At 44.3% G+C, this 20199-nt stretch overlaps 1 protein-coding gene across 6 annotated transcripts in view; it reads right to left on the reverse strand.

The window, feature by feature from the left end:
* Positions 1 to 20199, reverse strand: part of DCLK1 (doublecortin like kinase 1) — a 384157-nt gene that overhangs the window by 90611 nt on the left and 273347 nt on the right. For all 6 annotated transcript variants that reach the window (XM_066381031.1, XM_066381032.1, XM_066381034.1 and 3 more), the window contains exons 5-6: positions 16127 to 16243; positions 2536 to 2630 (exon numbers count right to left, since the gene is read on the reverse strand). In XM_066381031.1, the coding sequence (XP_066237128.1) occupies positions 2536 to 2630; positions 16127 to 16243 (212 nt within the window). The remainder of the gene's footprint in view (positions 1 to 2535; positions 2631 to 16126; positions 16244 to 20199) is intronic.

Here is a 20199-nt window from a genome sequence, read left to right on the forward strand (position 1 = left end):
ATAAATATTTTCAGATGACAAGAAATCCTTTATCTCTCTCAAACAAATGGGACTGTTTTGTGTTTTTTCTCTCTCAGGTATGGTGGTTGCATTGTTAGCTTAAATAACAAAATGAAGAATGCATAAGACACCGTTCCTTATAATCAGTTCCCAAAGGCTAACAGTGTTAATTACAGAAGCTGTTGGCCACACAGCTGCTAAGTAACAGCATTGTCATTTTCTGCCTCAGTTGGGCAAAATAATAGCAAAGTAGAGAACACAGAGAGCAGAAATCAGTTTGAGCCTCATCCTGAAAACAAGGGGTCAGTTGAGCAAAACACTCGATGTCCCCGGGAGAGGAAGAAAGAGAGAGAGAGAGAGAGAGCACCTTTCCACAAGCCTGGAGGGACTGAAGCTCAGGTGTATGGCAGGGATTCCCGATCACTCTAATTTGATCTCAACAACTGAGTGTGAGCTAAATTCTGAGCCTGAGTTTAATAAGTTCAAAGGAGGCTCTGGGCAGTTGGTGTAAGTTCCGGGTTCGATTCCCAGTCAGGGCACACAGGTGGAGCACTCATCTGCTTCTCCACCCCTCCCCTCTTGCTTCTTTCTCTCTCTCTTTCTCTCTTTCTCTCTCTCTCTTCCTCTTCTCCTCCCCTCCTGCAGCTATGGCTGGATTGGAGTGAGTTGGCTCGGGCACTAAGGGTGCCTCCATGGCCTCTGCCACTGCTTCAGGCACTAAGAAATGGCTCCGGTCACAAGGGAGCAAGGGCCCCAGAAGGGCAGAGCATCATCCCCTAATGGGCATGCTGGGTGGATCCCTGTCAAAGTTCATGCGAGAGTCTGTCTCTGCCTCCCCTCCTCTCATTAAAATTAAAAATAATAATAATAAGTTCCAAAGATAAAGAGGAAGGCCCGCACCAGGTGTACTCTCTAAAGCACACACTTGAAAAGACAGCGTGTTCTGCAGAAGAGGGCTCTCTGTGCTCTATCTAATGTCTGTCCCTGTAGATGGCGACCTAGCTGGAGAATAATTACAGAAAAAGCATCACCCTACTACCCCTTCTTCCACTCAAGCAGAGACATTTAGGAGATTAAAGTTAATCTGGCTATTTCTTTTAGTAGCTCACTAATGACTCCTGTACTTCAAAATGCCAAATTGGACTGTGGCCAAGAGAAAAACCACGGTGAAGACACTTAAATGGAACCGCAAGGAAATGATTGGGTTTTCTATCTGGAAAGAGCCTGTTTTTCCTTTCTTTTTTTTCCTTTCCTTTTGTTTTTCCAACTGAAGCCCAGAGGATAACAGGCTTATCTAAGACAACACAGCCATTTATTGGCGGAGCAGTGCCAACCCCCTGGCCTCATCACAGTCTGAACAAGCCAAACCTGAAGCCGGGAGCAGCAGTGGAGAAAGACAATAGAACCTGATATTTGGCGAGAGAGGCTCCAAAGGGACTGAGTCCCCCACCCCCCAACCTCCACTGTAGACAGTACGGTGTGGACACAGCCTTGGCAGGAGGCTTGAGCCGAGGGACTCCCCATCTCGGTTATAGTTTAAATTTATGGAACTTAGAAATTTCATTTTAAAACACTTAATAAAAGAAGCCAAATTCAAGAGTCTAGTCTTTTAGTTCCAAAGCCTCCAGGAGTCCTTGCTTATTAATTTATTCAGTGAATCCCGCCATAACACTCCCTAAGTGCCCGTATCCCTCCGCGCCGGCTGTGAAATCAGAACCCTTGTTCTGAAGAAGGCCTTCCACTTCCGCCACTGCCCTTCCCCTCCGCCCCTTCTCACTCCTGTTTCAGTCCTGCCTCGGTTGTCCTGGAAAAGACAGTGCAGATCCCAAGGGAATAAAAACAGTAGTTCTTCCATTCCCCTTCCTTCGCATGCAGAGGTCAGCACTGTTTTCAGTAACTTTTTGACTTTGGTCTCCCAGCTCCATCATTTAAACAAGACGCTAAAAATTAAAATGCAGGTAGTGATGAAAAAAAAAAAAGGTGCTTGGTGTGAGTTTCTTTCACAAAAAGCACATGTCACACGGATCCATCCCCTGCACCCTGGACCCTAAGCCTCTCTGGGGCACCCTTTTATGCCACAAAGCAACTGGCGCCCCGGTCCACCCTCCGGCGGGGGCACGGCTCCTTCTCCTCCCCTAAGGAAGGGGCTCCTTCTCCTCCCCTAAGGAAGGGGAACGACTGGCGACGGTGTCTAGTGAGGGCGCTTGCTACAACAAAGGCAGCTTACAAAGCAGTGCCAGAAGTCTGTGACTCGGGACAAAAAGAGGAGGGTGTTAAAAAGTGAAGCAGCCACTGTGTATTCTTTTCAGAGTCAAGATTTTGACAGGTTTCAGAGAGAGGAAAAGCCCTGAGTCCTAGCTAAGAGAAACCAGGGCCATAACAAGTGACCCGTTGTGGGTCACCTCCCACCCTTGCTGGCCTGGTGGTAACTTCGAGAGAAGAGCGCTACTAGGAGAGAACTGCGTGCTGGCTCCTGTGCCATTCTGCACTGGAGCACAGACAGCTCGGAAGCAAGGAGCTTGCTTATTTCCTTACCCTCTGCTTCCGCAGGCTTCCCGGGCTGGTGGGTGACGGACTTGGCGACTTGCCTGAGCGCGGAGTGGAGAGCTGACTTCCGGGGGTGCCATTCACTAGAAGTACAAAGAATCACAGATGGGAAAAAGACATGTTACAGAAGTTTCATGACAGATCAACTTCCCCATGAAGTAAACAATTATAGAGGAACATTTGCTAAAATTTCAGACACCTTTCTTATACATGCTCCTGAGACAAAGCTTCCAGAAATAACCTTCTTTAGAAATGCTCTAGTTTGGTCAACCCAGTGTTTCATATAGCAGCAGGTTACAAAAAAAAAAAAAAAAAAGTGTTTTGAATGCACTTTTCACACCTTTCCTGATGAATTCATTACGGATGCCTTTAACTGCCGTTAGAGATTTGGGGAGTGTGGTTAAGGCCCTGGGATCTTCTCAGTGGGATTCATTCTTAATTCTTTACTATACCTTGCCAGTACTGCCCGGTGGGAGTTCATGTTATCCCAGCTCACCAGTGATATTCCCCATAACTTGTTAAACTAAATCATTGTCTCTTTACATTTAACAACTCACTTCTGGAAGTTCCTGCCTCCATCTCTGCTGTGGACACCTCCTCACCTAAACTCAGAATGACCTGCCTTTAACAGGACAAAGTAACTCTTTAGCAGAAACTTCTCACTGTTGAAAAATAAAAGCTGCTTTCTAATAGGTTTAAATCACCGGAATCTTACCTGCTGATTAAGACATTCAACATTATCACAAAACTGAATCAAAGCCACAGAACTCAAGCAAGTCATTATTTTCTACGAGGAGCATCACAATCACTGAAAGATATTACTTTTTAAAGATATATAAGGTCGCTGTTATTTTACCCATAAAAATGACATTTTTTTACACGTTTTACACCCACGGTCAGTGAGTAGAATTAGCAATGAGACACACACGTTCCTGAGGTGCAGACTGAACACCGACAGGGAGAGCACGAACGCACTGAACTTACCTTCTATGAGCTCTAACATGGACACAGCCTTAGTGTTGGACCTGCCAATAGCGAGAGGCGAAGTCCCTTTCAGCACTAGGGCCGCACCCGGGGAGGGGATGCAGCGGTTAGTTAGGGATGGCTGAGGCTGCTGCCAGAGCAGGCTGAATGAGATGCAGGATTCATCAGCAGATGCCTTTCCTGCGTAAGGCTGACGTCTTCCAAGCAGCAGTGGGAGGTGCGGGCTCTGTCTCAGGCTACATCAAAGGTGTCAATTAAGCCTCATGCCAACGCGGGAGCCGCTGCAACCCCCTCCCAGACACCACTCATTCCGGAAGCCTGAGCCCTTTTATTCAGTACTTTGCACTGAATCATAACAAAATGCCTCTGAGGAGCAAGAGAACCGATGACTCATCTGAAAATCAAAATGACAGTAACTCTCCTAAAGCTTGGTGACTACCGAGTACTAAGTAGGTCCATACAAAAAGTTAGCGGGAAGGCGTGGTGTTTATTGATTTTTTTTTCATATTCAATGTTTACACAAAAATCTTGAGGCCCTCGAAAGTGGGAGGCTCTTTGTTTTGTATCTCCAAAGACCTTTAAAAATACCATATAACCCACACTGCACTAATTTGTAGTTTTGTCTTTGAAAGGCATTTGGTGATTAAAAGAAAAAAAAGTTTGTTTCAGCAGCTTGATGCACGGAGCATTGAGCAAGCTTTGGTTTGCTTGTTTCCTACTGACCCATCTTCACCGAGCTCGATGCTCAGGCCTCCTCACCGGACCTCTCAGCCAGGGGCCCCTATGGAAGGGCTCCTCAGAGGCAAGGAAAAAGCCGCAGGCAGAGGTACAATGCCCAACTAACAGACCAATTGGCAGGAGATCCTTAGGAGCTGACTGGAAAACAGTTTATGAACATTGAATTTCTTTGCCCACCTCTCCACTTTACGTCTCTTCGCCACACCTGAAGACTACACAGACTGGGGCGGGGGTAGGGGGGCAAACAGAGAAGCAAGCACAACATGGACATTTTAAAATCTGGGGGGACTCTAACTGTATCGAGCCAATGGCAGGGGAGGGAGGGAGTTCCCAGGAAAACAGCCTTAGGAATAGCTTGCTTAAAAAAAAGGAAAATAGAACAACAAAGAATTTGCTTTCAGGTAAGTATCCATTCTGTGTGCATCTTGGTTTACTGAAGAACTTACCTTCTGTGCTGCAGATAATGCACCTAAGCGACAAATAACACACACATGTATGTGTATACAAACACATACCATAGATATGCATGTGTATGACCTCATTTAACTCTCACAATAACTGTGTGAGGCAGGCAATATCATGTTCCATATGAGGAAACTGAGGCATGAAGTGACACGCAACGTGACCAGCACACAAGGGGTAGAGCCCAAGATTTCACCTAGGAAATCCAAAACCTTCCCTCTTCTCCCTGCCTTCCCCTACGGGGCCAGCCTTCTAGCCTGCAGGGAAATCAGAGAAGAGCAGTATCGGCTGAGGCCGTTGGAATCCGAACAACTGTGGAGTTGGGGTTGGCCTGTCCCTGACAGAAAAAGTGAAAGATAACGAAGTATTAGTACATATTAACTCCTGAGTACAGAGGGTCCTTGGGTAATGACCCGGTTCTGTTCCTACGACAGTGACATAACCTGAATTTCAGTGTAAGTTGAAACACACCCTAACCTAAGTCACATACCTATCCTAAGATGGTTGTAAAATCATAATCTAGAATATAAAACACAACTAAGCTGCAGAACAAGAAAAATGACATGAATATACTGTACTGTACACAGTACCGCATATTCTTCTGCTACACGCAACCAAACTAGTTGCCCATGTAGTCCGTATGTAAGACGCTGAAGGCGTAAGCCGAACCACTCACATCTCAAATTTTTAAAATTTTTATGGGAGTGAGCATCATCAACTCGTAACCCGGGAACCTGTATTAATCCTTGTTAGCTAGGTGCAGGAGGGTGAGGCACAGGAAGGAGCAGTGTGTCAGGCGAGCAATGGCCTGTCTCACAGTTGGCCCGGCCAGTAGGAGCTGGTGCTGGGCACGGAGGAGACCGGAACCAGTTAGCTCAGCACACGTGGGGCAAGAGGGAAGGAGCCGTATGAATGAGGATGGAGGACTGGTAGGCAGGGGTTGCATAATGCAGAATTCACAGTTTCTCTGTCCCCTGGGGCACTAGGATCTGCACCCTTTATTGAAAGCCCCTTTATTAGAGCGTCTACTTGTGTGCCATCTCTCTGAGAGAACAAAGCCTAGCCAAACAAATCATTTACAACCATTTTTGGAATACAACCTGCTTGCAAGGTTGGGAATAGCCTGTATTTCTTTCTTTCTTTTTTTTTTTTGTATTTTTCTGAAGCTGGAAACGGGGAGAGACAGTCAGACAGACTCCCGCATGCGCCTGACCGGGATCCACCCGGCATGCCCACCAGGGGGCGACGCTCTGCCCATCCGGGGCGTCGCTCTGTTGCGACCAGAGCCACTCTAGCGCCTGGGGCAGAGGCCAAGGAGCCATCCCCAGCGCCCGGGCCATCTTTGCTCCAATGGAGCCTTGGCTGCAGGAGGGGAAGAGAGAGTCAGAGAGGAAGGAGAGGGGGAGGGGTGGAGAAGCAGATGGGCGCTTCTCCTGTGTGCCCTGGCTGGGAATCGAACCCGGGACTTCCGCACGCCAGGCCGATGCTCTACCACTGAGCCAACCGGCCAGGGCCTAGAATAGCCTGTATTTCCTAGGGTCAGAGTTCTGTTCAAACTTCCTTTTGGCCACCTAAAAAGCATTAGCAACTTCTCACAATGGCTCTTCTCCTTAAAATGGTGGGATCCGGTAAACATCCTGCACCTTTTATGTTGAATCACTGTTGGAATAAATAATTTTAATTCTAAGTAAGGTTGACACATGTATTCAGGTCAGCTGTTTTTTTATCCCGTAATACCAGAAGTCCCAGAATGCCAATAAAAAGGGCTCTGTCACTTATTTAACAGAACTTATTAAAATTCAATTACTTTACGTTAGAGGGCTTTATTAAACAATTCTTTATCTTGAGTGTAAAAAAGTCAACTTAATATGGTTGCTTTTAAATGGCCAAGCAGGTCTAGTAATTAATTATTTCAATCTGAAGTTATTAACATCTGAATCACTATAGTACTCATCAGACCCACTGCCTTACGCCCAGTTCTGGCTTCTTTTGCTCAGAGCTGTCAGGGACATTGTCCTTAACCCCTGTGTCCCCTGCTCTGCTTGTTACTTCCCTGAATGACATGCTGGATTATTCACAGATTCCCTCAAGGATCAATTACATAACTCGTCCCCAAAGAACTCTGGAAGAATTCTGTGGAGCTGACTTCCACCATCCCTACCTCGTCCATGCTCCCCTCTTTTTTCAATTCAGCCATCACCTCCCCCTATCAAAGACACAACCGTACAGACTGGTCACAGTACCACACGCCTCATGAAGGAGAGACCTCAGCTCTCCTCCATTTCAGATAGATGGTCCTCCACTACTTTACTTGCTGGGGCTGTGAATTCAGGGTTTTGTTGTCCACCAGTCAGGACATATGCAGCACACTCACCAAGCACCTGACTCTATCTATCAGTCCCGATCTCCCAAAACTTTTAATGCAATATGAAAGTTACTAAAAACTTCTAGCATTTGGAAATACATAGCTTACTTTTACTAATTCATCGCTCCTTTTCAATTACTTTGGGCTTGTGTATATGTTACTTTCATAACCTTTGTGTGAACTTAAGGAGTTTCTTCTCTTTACAGTTTCGTGGGGTTTGTGGAGAGACCCTTGGAAGAAGATGCTTTTTCCTAATTCTGTCTTCATGGGTCCTCAATGGGTACAGTTCAAAGGACTAGCTACTGAGAATAACAGGAAGTGGTGAGTCCATAGGAATAGTGGGGACAGAAAAAGGGAAATGGCTCCTATGAATTACTTTTTTAAAACAAATATTTACAAAAAGGAGCCTTAAACTTCAGGAAATCTAAACATCTTGGCTAGATCCCGGTACTTCTCAATTCACCCATCTGGCCAACATTCATCTAGTAGCTACCACGAACTTGCAACCACTTGAGAGCGTGTCCAGAATCCTGCTCTCAGAAACCGTACAACCCAGTAGTGTGATACAATATGCTACCTGTACACTGAGAGCTAAGTTAATTGTCACAGGATTGTAAAGGTGGGAAAGACCCACCTACACGGTGAAGTGATCAGGAAACATTTCACAGAGGTCGTCGGGCTGAACTGGAGTGTGCCCTTCTAGGAAAAACGGTATGAGGTGGGAAAGCCCAAGGGGTACCTAGTGGAAACTTAAGCTGGTGTATAGGATGGAGCACAAGTGCAGAGAGAAGTGGGAGGTATGGCTGGAAAGGAAGACTGTGGCCAAATCAAGGTAGTTCTTCTCGTAAGAATGATTTTGACCTTGAGCAGACAGTAACTAAGCGCAACAAGCCTGCAGTCGGTGCGCAGGGCAGGTGTAAGGTGCAGGGATGGAAGCTGGAGAACAGAGCCTGTAGCCTGTGAGATGCTGGGGTCCTAGAGCAGCACTACAGGAAGACCGATGACAAACTGAATGCAGAGGCAAAGCGGAAAAGGACTCAAGACGACTTCAGGGTAAAAGGAAAAAGATGTTTAATTCCACAATAAAGTAGTCTCATTTGGAGTCCTCCGATTTAAAATTATGATGATGTGCCAGCTGGGATCCCAGAACAAGCTGTGGTCATTATGAGGAAACGAGGTGCTAGGAAACCCTGGATCAGGATGGAGGATGGTCCTGGGGCTGAGAGGTTCTGCAGCCCCTTTGGTGGCTTGGTGGGTGCTTCACACCCCCCACGCCCTCCCCAGCAGGTACTGCAGTGCAGCTTCCCCTGGAGGGTCAAGCCCAGGAGTCAGCCCTGGGGCAGTACCATCACGATCCCTGGGGACACGCCTGGAGGCTTCCCCACTGCCTCCGGTCTTCCCTGCTGAAACAGATCTTTCTCAGGTCAACACTGGTGTCCTTGCTGCCAAACCTTATGACCTCTGTTTGGTTCTCATGCTACTTGACTTCTTAACATTAAACATTTCTGGCACCTCCCTCCATCTTGAAACTTCCTGCCCCTTTGACTTCAGTTGCTGTGTTCTCACTGCTCGCCTGCCTCCTCTGATGTGCTCTTAGAATGGCTGTGCTCCCCATGCTTCCGTTTCACCCTCACTTCACAGACCTCTCATGGATGGGGGAGAGGTAGCTCCCATCTCTATGACCTGAATCACCACTATATGCTAAGGTCTCCCAAATGTATATTGTCAGCTCGAATCTGGCTTAACCACAGTCACTTATTCCTAAATGTTTCCAAAGTGACTCACCCTCCATGTCTCCAATGGAACCCACCCCTTACCTCTCCTCCTCCACGGGCAGCTCTACTTCTCATTTCTCATTCCTTTCTCTTCCTCTAGCCTTAGATTCAGTTACATTTCTGGATTCACTTCCCTTTTGAAGTCTCCGATTCCCAGTTTTGCTGTTTAAATCCTGATCTGTCGGTTCCTTCCCAGGATGGCTACAGTGGCCTCATGAGCCTTCCAGGCTGTTGGCCCCCACGTGTGGCCATTCTCTCTACCACCTCACCATTGCTTCTCAAACTCAAATAAAACTCAAGTCGCAGTCATTCTAAAAACAGCCTTTCATCTCCCTAATACTTATAACAAAAACATCCTTTTCTGGCCCTGTACAATCTGACCACAACTGAGCTACCCCTGTCTTCTCCAGTGCTTTCCTAGTCTATCATCTATGTTTATTGAAATAGCAACTGTTCCTTAAATACACTTTCCTGCCTTTGTGCCTCACACTGTGTCCTCAGGTGCTATGCCCTCCTGGCTCCTTCTTCTCTGTGCAAGGTCTCTCACGTCCCAGTTTATAAGTCCTTTTCTCTCCGAAGCTTTCTCTGACCTTCATGAGATGTAACCCCTTCTTCCCCTGGGCTTTCATAACACAAAACCATTCTTATAAGTTTCAGGTAAAGATGTTTATCTCCCAACTTGAAATTGAGAGCTAGGGTTTAACTGTCTTTGTGTCTTTGAGAACTAATTCATGTCTGGAACATGGTAGGTGCTTGAGAAATATTTCTTTAATCAACACGAGGCACTAACAGTGAAGAGTTTATAAAAGCAGTTGATGTAGGCTGCTGCTCCCATAAGGATAGCAGGTCAAGATAGTGGTTCAAAGATCTGACAAGTGGTTTTGGAAATATGCACCTGCCAAAAGTGAGCATTAGGAAGAGTTGATGAGCTCAGGGAAAGAGAATGGAAGGAGGATTGAGCTTTGTATGCAGCAAAAAGAAATTCTAAAAACGTAGGACATGCGTCATTAGCCCTCTTGACTTTCTTGGTGCATTTTGTTCTCAATAATTTCCTTAGAACCCTATAAACAAACAACACTCTCAAAGTTCTTTTGTAGGATCCAAAAAGAGGTCAAAATTCTTTTATCTGTAAGCTTTAAGGAGGACTGCAGCAATAAAAATCTAAGACAGATAAATGTAGTTTTCTTGTGCATTCAATACTAAGAACACAACATAAAGCAAACCAAACTTTATCCGTTCTTGTTTAAATCAAATTAATGCATGTTATACTCATATTTTGGAGACACTGTGTTATAAATTGCTTGTACAGATAAAGAAATTTGTTTAAAAGAATTTCACTTTTAAATTACAGTGAATGTATGTAACATTTTATGAGACATTTGTGTTCCAAAGAAAAACACACACAAATAAAGATTCAACCCATATAAGATACTCTTTATGATGTTCTTATATATTCTTGTTTCTTTTAAAAAGCAATGAAAACCACTCTCCCCTTTCTTAACGAGACCACATTCAATGATTCAGCACACAGTGGTCCGGGGGCTCATTATTCTCCTTGTGTGTTATGAAGGCTTCCGGTTCTCTTTTTCCCCTAGTTCCAATTGCCTTCTTTGTACTCTCTCTGTTATGGAGACTAGTAATAATTCAACAGGTATGTGAATTATGGAATTTATAAATTATTTGGGGTCTTGACCTGTGTGCTTCTCAAGAGTGGAGGCTGTTTCTTTCATGTCTGCACTGTTGGCGCCTGCAAACGTCTGACGCTGGCAGAGCTGTGCTGGATATTTCTGAATGTGCAAGTGAACTCCTTCCCTTAATAAATCACCTCTAACTTCTGTTCACCCCAAGAAGTGGGCTGGGCACGGAACACAGAGAAGATTTACAAGAAGAGTCCCATTCTCATTTTAACGCTGACTCAGGAAGGAAACTTTCTGTCTACTGCTGACACACATCATGAAGTTGGAGGGTGAATCATTTCACCTCCTGGAATGCTGGTAGCCGGGACGAATACTTTGGCTTCTGTTGCAAAGTGTTATGATGTTGTAAATTGCAAACGTAAACCAGTGATACTATATTAGTTATTCCCCGGGGATCAAAACTTGAATAATCCAAGGTGGAGGTATAGGAATCACAGACTGCCGGCTGGCTGAGTCCGGGGCACTGGCAGCCCCAGGTACCAGCCCTGAGGCGCCTCTATTAACTCTATACCTCTGGGCCAACCAGCTCCCCAGCCCCTCTCTGTGTCCTCATGCCTGAAAACAAACTATGTTATTATATAACAATGGGAATGCTATGTTGCTTGTTGTTGGGAGATCACTGGGAGAATCAAGAGATCAAAGATCAAAGCCTATATAAACCTGAGGTTTCAGTAACTAAAAAAAAATTTTGAAGACTTTATTTACCCGTTTTAGAAAGAAGAGAGGGGGGTAGAGAAGGTAGGAGGAGCAGGAAGCATCAACTCCCACATGTACTTTGACAGGGCAAGCCCAGGGTTGCAAACTGGCAACCTCAGCATTCCAGGTTGACACTTTATCCACTGCGCCACCACAGGTCAGGCCCTGATGTTTCATTTAAATGTAAGGTAGCAATATTATCATGAACAGAACCATTGGCATGGAAACCGAGCAAATCTTATCTTTATTCTATGCTCCAATCTCTGTATAACGCAGGGGATGGTTCTGGAAGCACAGATTCAGCAAAAACTGAAGTAGATATTATTTCAAATGTTAAGGTAATATGTTAAGAGGAAAAACAAAAATTCTTTGTTGTGAAAAAGTCAGGTTCATAGCAGTGATTGGGATTTGGGGCAACATATTAATGCTTAAAATTTAACTGGTATGAAAGTAAAATCTTTCACATTCCAGTGTTTTTGACTTATGAAGAACACTGAATAGGTTATTTTAAAATAATGTTGATGCAATCAAAATAGAGCTGCTTAGAAGAGCCACCCTTGAGTAAGACAGAAGCCCGAGGCGAGCTCGGTGGAGCAGCCCAAGGCAGGGGCTCCTCTGCATCCAGCAGCAACCCTGGCCCAAAACAGAAATGAAAACAATGGACTTCCCACACCCTGGGAGTAGGTCCCAGGGGCAGAAAGTGGACTGGGATCGTGGGCATGATCTGTGCATTTGTGACTGGATACTGCTGCTCTGTGAACCTTTCTGAATTAGAATCATCCAGGGGAAGGTGGTAGGACTTGGTAGCAAGTCAGAACCAAGAGACAGTAATTGCATATTATAAGCAGTTATATAACTAGGAAATAGCAGTAGGGCTTATTTCTAGATCAAAATGCAAGAAGTTTAATTTTTTTTTTTTTTTTTTTTTTTTTTTTTGTGGCAGAGACAGGGAGAGTCAGAGAGACAGACAGGAAGGGAGAGAGATGAGAAACATCAATTAATTCTTCGTTTTGGTTCCTTAGCTTTCTCATATGTACCTGGATCGGGGGGGCTACAGCAAAGCAAGTGACCCCTTGCTCGAGCCAGCGACCTTGGGCTCAAGCTGGTGAGCCTTGCTCAAACCAGATGAGCCTGCACTCAAGCTGGCGACCTCAAGGTCTCAAACCTGGGTCCTCCACATCCCAGTCCAACACTATCCACTGTGCCACCACCTGGTCAGGCGGAAGTTAAAAATTTTATAGGCATAACAGACTCACATTAAACAAAACGTGATTAGTGCCACTGGATTAATTTTTGACCTAGCAGTTAAAGATATCTTGAATGAAGTGGTAACTTTTCAAGAACATGTTGATGTTAGAATGGATTTGCTTTCCACTTCCCTTATGGAAATGATCACTGGGTGTGGCATCCCTATGACAAAGTCCAAGACAGTGCTGGTCAAATCAACCACGTTAGTTAAGTTCATCTCTAGTTAGGATTTGAAAAGGGCTTCAAAAAAACAACAGAAAATAGAAATTCTAGTTTGAAGCAATCTATTGATTTTAAGGTAAAGTGACATTCATTTTAAATTTCTAAAAGCATTAGTTCCAAATATTGGCAGTAACAAATATAGACACATTTGTCTCTCTGCTTTTTGAATCTCCAAAATTACTTTTTGGTGATACATTCATATATGTTTACAACATTATAATTAAATATATTATATTATGAGATTTATATAATCTTAGGGATGCTGAATAGTGACTATGTTACCAGTTAATTTTAAAGTGAAATAAATCTCCTGTGTTCATTTAAAAAAAATTTTAAGATTAGATTCATGATTGTTTTTATTTTACTCAAATTTTAGATTCTTTTTTTGGAGTATAACAGGCTTTTTACTACACAGGTTAATTTTTTGCATTGCAAAAATTCTCCTCTGTTTCCCTGCTGTGTTCCGCTATTCAACATTGGCTGCCATACTCAGACAGACTGCAAGTGAGGGACACTTTTCCTGCTTCTGCGACGGAGATGTTAGCAGCAGACAGTACCTGCTCCAGGTCTCAGGGTTCCATTCTCTGACATGGGCACAGAAATCTGACCGCCTCCTTCCTTCCTGGACTTAAATGGGGACAAAAAGAAAAAAAAAGAGAGAGACTTCTACCCCAAACCAGGAGCCTCTAACTGACTATAGATCTTAAAATCAAAACTTGTTAAAAACTACAAAAACATAATAGCCATATTGAGTTTCTTGAAATAGCTACACTGTAAATGACATAAAAATTTGGCTAATCACTCAATATTAGATGTTTCACCCCCACTATACCTGCTATTTTAAGATTTACGGTATATTCTGAGACAAAGAGGAGAGGAAAGGTTAAGCAAAATTTTTCAACAGCAGAGATAGTTTGGATTAGGAATTAATCCTAGTTCTTTATTATTTACTGATGTTTCACAGAGGTATTACTGATGTTTCTGTTAACGAGGGGCTTCTCACTTTTTCACATTCTTCTGTGATTGTAGTAAATAGCCAAGACTTTAAGGACAACAAGCTGGCTGGATCCATGACCTCTCTTTCTCTTACTGCCCCGCGGGAGTTTATCCTACAGCCCAGGTTTGCTCAGAGAAAATGAGAAACGTTCTTTGGTCACGGCTGAATTATTTCCCAAACACCTCAGTTTTGACCTGTCAGCTGGATGAAGAACAAGCAAGCTGAGGTCTTTCAGGGGAGTTTTACACGTAGCAACGCCAGCATCACTGTCTCCTGAGGAGCTCACATCTCTGTGTGGAGGTGGTGTCTCTCTTGAAGGGAGAGACTTTCCCCAATATCCCTTTCTAGGGAAGGAATACCCTTCAGACAGCAGCTCTCTCTTCTCTGAACGTCAGCCACATCAAGGAGGCAGAAAAGGTAGTAGGCACCTGCCACTCTCTTTTGCTCATTGTTCTTCTGACCTGCACTTCAATGTGTGTGGATATCTGCTCTTGGGTTGCAAGGGTTACAGATGAATATCACCACTCGGAAGCAAGTGAAGAGGTCGAAAGGAAGTCATTCTGTCATTCCAATAAAGGAACATAAGCAAACTGTATCTTTTCCCCCAGGTTATCCAGAGTCAAATGACTTCCTCTATATCTTTCCCTTTTGTTACCTAGAATTCACAGATTCTCAAACTCGGGTGAGCAACAGAATCACCTGGAGGGCTTGGGAAACGCAGACTGCTGGGCTCCTGCTCCAGGGCTTTTGATTCAGTGGGTCTGGGAAGTGGCTCCAGAGGTGCTTTTCCAACAAGTCAGGTGATGGGGATACCGTTGGCCCGGGGAACCACACTTTGGGAACTACTTTCTTAACTGACTGTTTTCTCTAACTACGGGCTATAGACTATCTGATCAGAATTATCTGGGATACTTGTTAAACTTGTGAGTCAGAATCTAAGGGCCATGAGGTGATAAGGGTGACGAACTCCACCAAGTTATCAAGTGATGGTCATGTACTCTAAATACTGAGTGCTACTATGTCACCCTTCAGCAAGGTCTCATTTCAGTACTCAGCATCCTGGGTGAGCTGTGTCATGTTGAGGGAAGAATCTGCAGCCCACCTGAAACTAGGAGGGTGACCACGCTGGGTCTCCAGTGGCAGCTGTGCTCTGACACTTGCTGCCTGATGGACATCACGTGGACCAGGCTGTGAGAGAGGCCTTTGCTGCCTCCTGTAGTGTGAGTGTCAAAGGAGAAGGTCTTTGCTACCCAGCTTACTAAGAGTTCCTTCTTCCAAGACTCACTTTGGAAGTTTCAGTTTTTCTAATGATTAGGAAAAACAAATTATAGCACCTCCATTTTTAAAATATGGAGGTTACAACTTATATAGTAGTGCAACAGCTGGGCAACAGTGCCAGGGACAGGCCTGGTAGCCCCGCCTAGGGCTTTCCACCCTCCTCCCGGCCCTTGTTGTTGAGCACAAGAGGCCTCCGAGGGGCCCCAAAGCTTCTGTTCCTAAGAGCTTCCCTGTCTCCATGAAGTTAGGTGACAATCACTTCGAGGTATGCATCATTTAATAATTCCCATTCCACAAGTTTGTATCATTAATAGTGAAACAGACCTTACATCCGAGTCCAAAAAACCTCATAAAGACAAAAACACAACCTAATTTACTCATGTCAGCATCAAGACCAGGTAAGTAAAAGGCAGGCCGAACCGGTCATTCTGGGAGTACACACCCCCAGCCACACCAGCCCTGGAACCCACCGAGAGAAGACACCAGTCAGGGCACCAAGCCACCCCTGCTCCGGGCTCTCATTCTCACTGCTCCTGGTGCCACGGCCTTGCTGGGGGCTGGCAGTAAACAAAGAGTTAGCGGATGCAGATTAGAAACTCTTTGTAAGCCACTCCCAAGTGGAATAAATGCTTTAAAAGAGACTTCCAGCTTGGAAGCCCTTCATCTGAAAAATTAATTTTCATGGTAGAAGCCATGTTTCCACCTGTGGGCCAAGCTGGGTTCCCTGAGTCTTCACTAAGTCAGTGTTCCCGAGCTCGATGCTTTGTCTTACAGCTGACCACGAGACTTGGGCCAATCTACTCCACCACTTGAACGTGTTCTAAAGTTATAAACCAGAATGTACAGTCACTTAAACCCTCCCCTCTGGGCTTAGCACACTCCCTGCATGACAAGGCTCTTTCTTCAAGCCTCCATCGGGCTTTACCTGAGCTGGTGAACGCAGGTGATAAACCCTCCCTTCTGGGCTTAGCACACTCCCTGCATGACAAGGCTCTTTCTTCAAGCCTCCGTGGCGCTTTACCTGAGCTGGTGGACGCAGGTGATAAACCCTCCCCTCTGGGCTTAGCACACTCCCTGCATGACAAGGCTCTTTCCTCAAGCCTCCGTAGCGCTTTACCTGAGCTGGTGGACGCAGGCGACTTGCTGCGCCTGGACGGGGCTGGGCTCTTGGTCGTGCTCCTCCGCGACGATGACGCTATTTTGGTGTAAGAAGTGGACTTCACGACGCGACATTCTGCAAAGGAACAACAGCCACCCGTCATTACGGGGTCACAGCACACACCATTTAAAATGCACAATAAACCTGAAAATAGAAATACATGGCCATCCTCAGTCACACTTACTTCCAGCCAGTCCAGTGCTCATCTGCAACAGAGACCAAGAACACAAGGGCAAAGGCACATACATCACAGTAAACAACACTCGGAGCCATTACTTCTTTACAATATAGTGTGGATAGATGGAGAATAATCTGCTGGTAAAGAAGTGACTTCATTAGGTTTCCCTCACACAGCCCTTGAGTTATTTGTATATATGTGTCTTTTTTGGAATAAAGTGTTCTTTCTTCCAAGAACAACATTAAACAACAGGTTAATCTCATAAACCAAGATAGGGAGTAATAGAAGGTTCCACCCATGAGGAGAGATTCCACCTGTCCTGAGCTTATTGATCTTAGGAACCCTTGTGAGAATAGCTGTGAGCCTTCTCTGTGTGTGGGAGACCACAGCATTTGCTCAGAAGAGGTAGAAGCAGCCAAGAGGTGACTTGTCCCTGCTACAGGAGCACCACGGGAGGCTGAGAAACATCTTAACATCTCTGCTTTCCTTAGATTTAAATCCTTAGTGCTTGTGCTCATTAAATTCAACACTAAACATCTTAAACAGAAGAGTCTTCTATATCTCTCATAGTGAGCTGCATTGACCAATTACATCTTATTACTGAAGGACCATTTTTAATAAATAAAAATATTTTTATGCCTGTAATGATAATCAACATTCACTGTGGTTAGAAGAGTATAAATATATATGTATATAAACATCCACTGAGTAATACTTGTTTTTTGGGAGGGTGGTATACAAACCTAAATTTTTTTCTACTTGTTTGTATAAACAACACTAGGACTAGTCTGCACATATCCATCTGTTAACTAGCCCTTTTCACACTACAATATATTGTGAGCATTTACATCCTTTCATTTAATGGTTAGAGTACATTTTACTGCATGGATATACTATAATTTCTTTAGCCAAATTCTAGTGTTGGGCATTTAACTTGCATCCAATATTTTCACCATTATTAATAACACCCTTGTAAAATGAATGTGCCATTATCTAATTATTTCTTTAGAATAGATTTAGTCCCTGGCACTTTAAATTTAGTTTCTAGTCACTGGGAACCCTGAGGAGCCTCATAGCTGCTCAAAAATATTTTCTGAATGAAGTAGGATTGGTAGGTCTAGAAAGAAGTGCTTTTAAAAGCTTTTCACAAATTGTCCTCCAGGCAGGTGGACCTGAATTGCACTTTCATGAGAGCATAAGAAGAGTGGTCATTTGCCTGACTCTTCATTTCTCTTTTCAAAAACTCTTTGCTGATTTCAAAAATATTGAATCCGTTGTTTTATATCTGAATTGTTCTGACTGCCAATAAAGTTGTATATTTTCCCCATATTCTTATTAGTTATTTCTATTCCTCTTTTTTTTTTGCAATTGTTTACTCATACCTTTTGCCTATTTGCAATTGAGATGATTTTTTCTTACTGGTTTGTAAGGATGTAATCTATATTAAAGTTCTATCCCTTTGTCTATCACGTTATAAATATTTATCTTTTCAGGAAGTTGGTGAGATAGAAGTCTTTTAAATATAGGGGGGATTTTTTCTTTAAGTACAGTATGTAGTTTAACATTAAAGTATAATCTATTAACTTTCCCATTATGCATCTTTTTTTTACAGGGACAGAGAGAGGGATAGACAGGGACAGACAGGAACAGAGAGAGATGAGAAGCATCAATCATCAGTTTTTCATTGCAACACCTTAGATGTTCATTGATTGCTTTCTCATATGTGCCTTGACCGCAGGCCTTCAGCAGACCGAGTAACCCCTTGCTCGAGCCAGCGACCTCGAGTCCAAGCTGGTGAGCTTTTTGCTCAAGGCAGATGAGCCCACGCTCAAGCTGGCGACCTCGGGATCTCGAACCCAGTCATCCCAGTCTGACGCTCTATCCACTGCGCCTCTGCCTGGTCAGGCCCATTATGCATTTTAAACATTGGTAACCAAGAAATCATAATTCCATATCTAATCTGATAACTGACTTTGAAATTTTTCTTCCCCATCTGTCCAATTTCTAATTTTCTTTTTTTTTTTTTTGTTTTTTTTTTTTTTTTTTCGTTTTTTTTTTTTTTTTTCTGAAGCTGGAAACAGGGAGAGACAGTCAGACAGACTCCCGCATGCGCCCGACCGGGATCCACCCGGCATGCCCACCATGGGGCGACGCTCTGCCCACCAGGGGGCAATGCTCTGCCCATCCTGGGCGTCGCCATGTTGCGACCAGAGCCACTCTAGCGCCTGAGGCAGAGGCCACAGAGCCATCCCCAGCGCCCGGGCCATCTTTGCTCCAATGGAGCCTTGGCTGCGGGAGGGGAAGAGAGAGACAGAGAGGAAAGCGCGGCGGAGGGGTGGAGAAGCAAATGGGCGCTTCTCCTGTGTGCCCTGGCCGGGAATCGAACCCGGGTCCTCCGCACGCTAGGCCGACGCTCTACCGCTGAGCCAACCGGCCAGGGCCAATTTCTAATTTTCTAAGCTCAAAGCATGTCTCTTTCCCTTATACATTCTGAATGGTTTTATATAAACATATTTTCCCCAAACCAACAAAGTAGTTCATATTGTTTAGTAAAGAAGAAATAAAGTGTACATGAAATACACAAGTTATAAAGCTATAAATAGGAAACAGTGGACAGTGTTTTTTGAAGAAAGAGCCTTATAAATTGAACTCTTGGGGTCAAAAATAAGAGGAAGGATTGAAGAAGGAGGGGGAAGAGAAAATTCTTCCTTGAGCTATAATACTTGTAGCCTCATAATCACCCACAGAGGAAAAATGAATCAGGTATTACTGAGCATGCCCAAGCCTCCTCAACAGTTACTGGGGGGCCGCAGCTGGCTGTTTTGTCCTGCACTGGTGGCCCTGCAAGAGATTTCCTCTCTTAAAAAAGGGTAAAAAATCTACACAAACAGACATAGAACAAAAATGAAAAGATAGAGGTACTCAAAGAACATGACACCAGAAGCATGATCAAAACCACAAGGACCATTCACAGGGGGTGACAGTACCTCCGGGTGTGTCTGCGGAGGTTTTAATCCATAAAACAGATTTCTGGAGCATGTGAAGAGGACATCCAATTAGCTCAAGGCTCCGTCCACACACATAGGAGTTGTCCTAGCCTTTGGATATCCTCCTAGCCTTTTGGAAGGACATTAGCAACCAAACCAGATTGCTCTAATGTTGCTGGTCCATTGGCATGCTTGCAATTAAATTTGTATCCAGTGCCCACTATAACACTGAGCACTACAGGCACATGGAGAACATACAAAGTTTTGGAACCGGAAACACTGACCACCTGGTGGTGGAGTATGGAGTCCTTTAACCAGCAAGGGCTACTTGGTGCTTTTTATTTCATGGACCTCATGTTTGAAAATGTGGCTTATGAAACTAATTGCTTTAAGAAATAATATGTTTTCTCATTTTAAATCAAATTTATAACTATAATAAGGGCAAGATAACCAGGACTTTTTGACCCAGGTCATGAATGTTTTGAGTCACATAAATTTAAAATCATAATTTTAAAAGCTCAGAATCCAGTTAGCAAGAATGAATAGTGAAAATAGAAAGTTACCAGATGGTGCACATTGGTAATAACACCCATCTGTGGGCCACAACGTGAATTAAAGTGTTGATTTTAGGGGTTTGTTGCATGCTGTTTGCCACAGGTGCCAGCATTGCTAGTTAGGGCTCCAACTGCCAGCCAGGCTCAGGACAGCATGCTAGAATTGGTCTTGCCACACTAAGGTGACAGGTCCCCAGCTTTTGGGAAGAAACTAGGTATTTTAGTGAGGCTGCTCAGTCTTAGAGTGAGTGTAGGCATTTCATTTGATTTTTTCAAGATCTGAAAAAAACTAGCAGGCTCATGCCTTGCTTC

Source organism: Saccopteryx leptura, chromosome 4 (assembly GCF_036850995.1).
Source record: "Saccopteryx leptura isolate mSacLep1 chromosome 4, mSacLep1_pri_phased_curated, whole genome shotgun sequence".
NCBI classification, from domain to species: domain Eukaryota; kingdom Metazoa; phylum Chordata; class Mammalia; order Chiroptera; family Emballonuridae; genus Saccopteryx; species Saccopteryx leptura.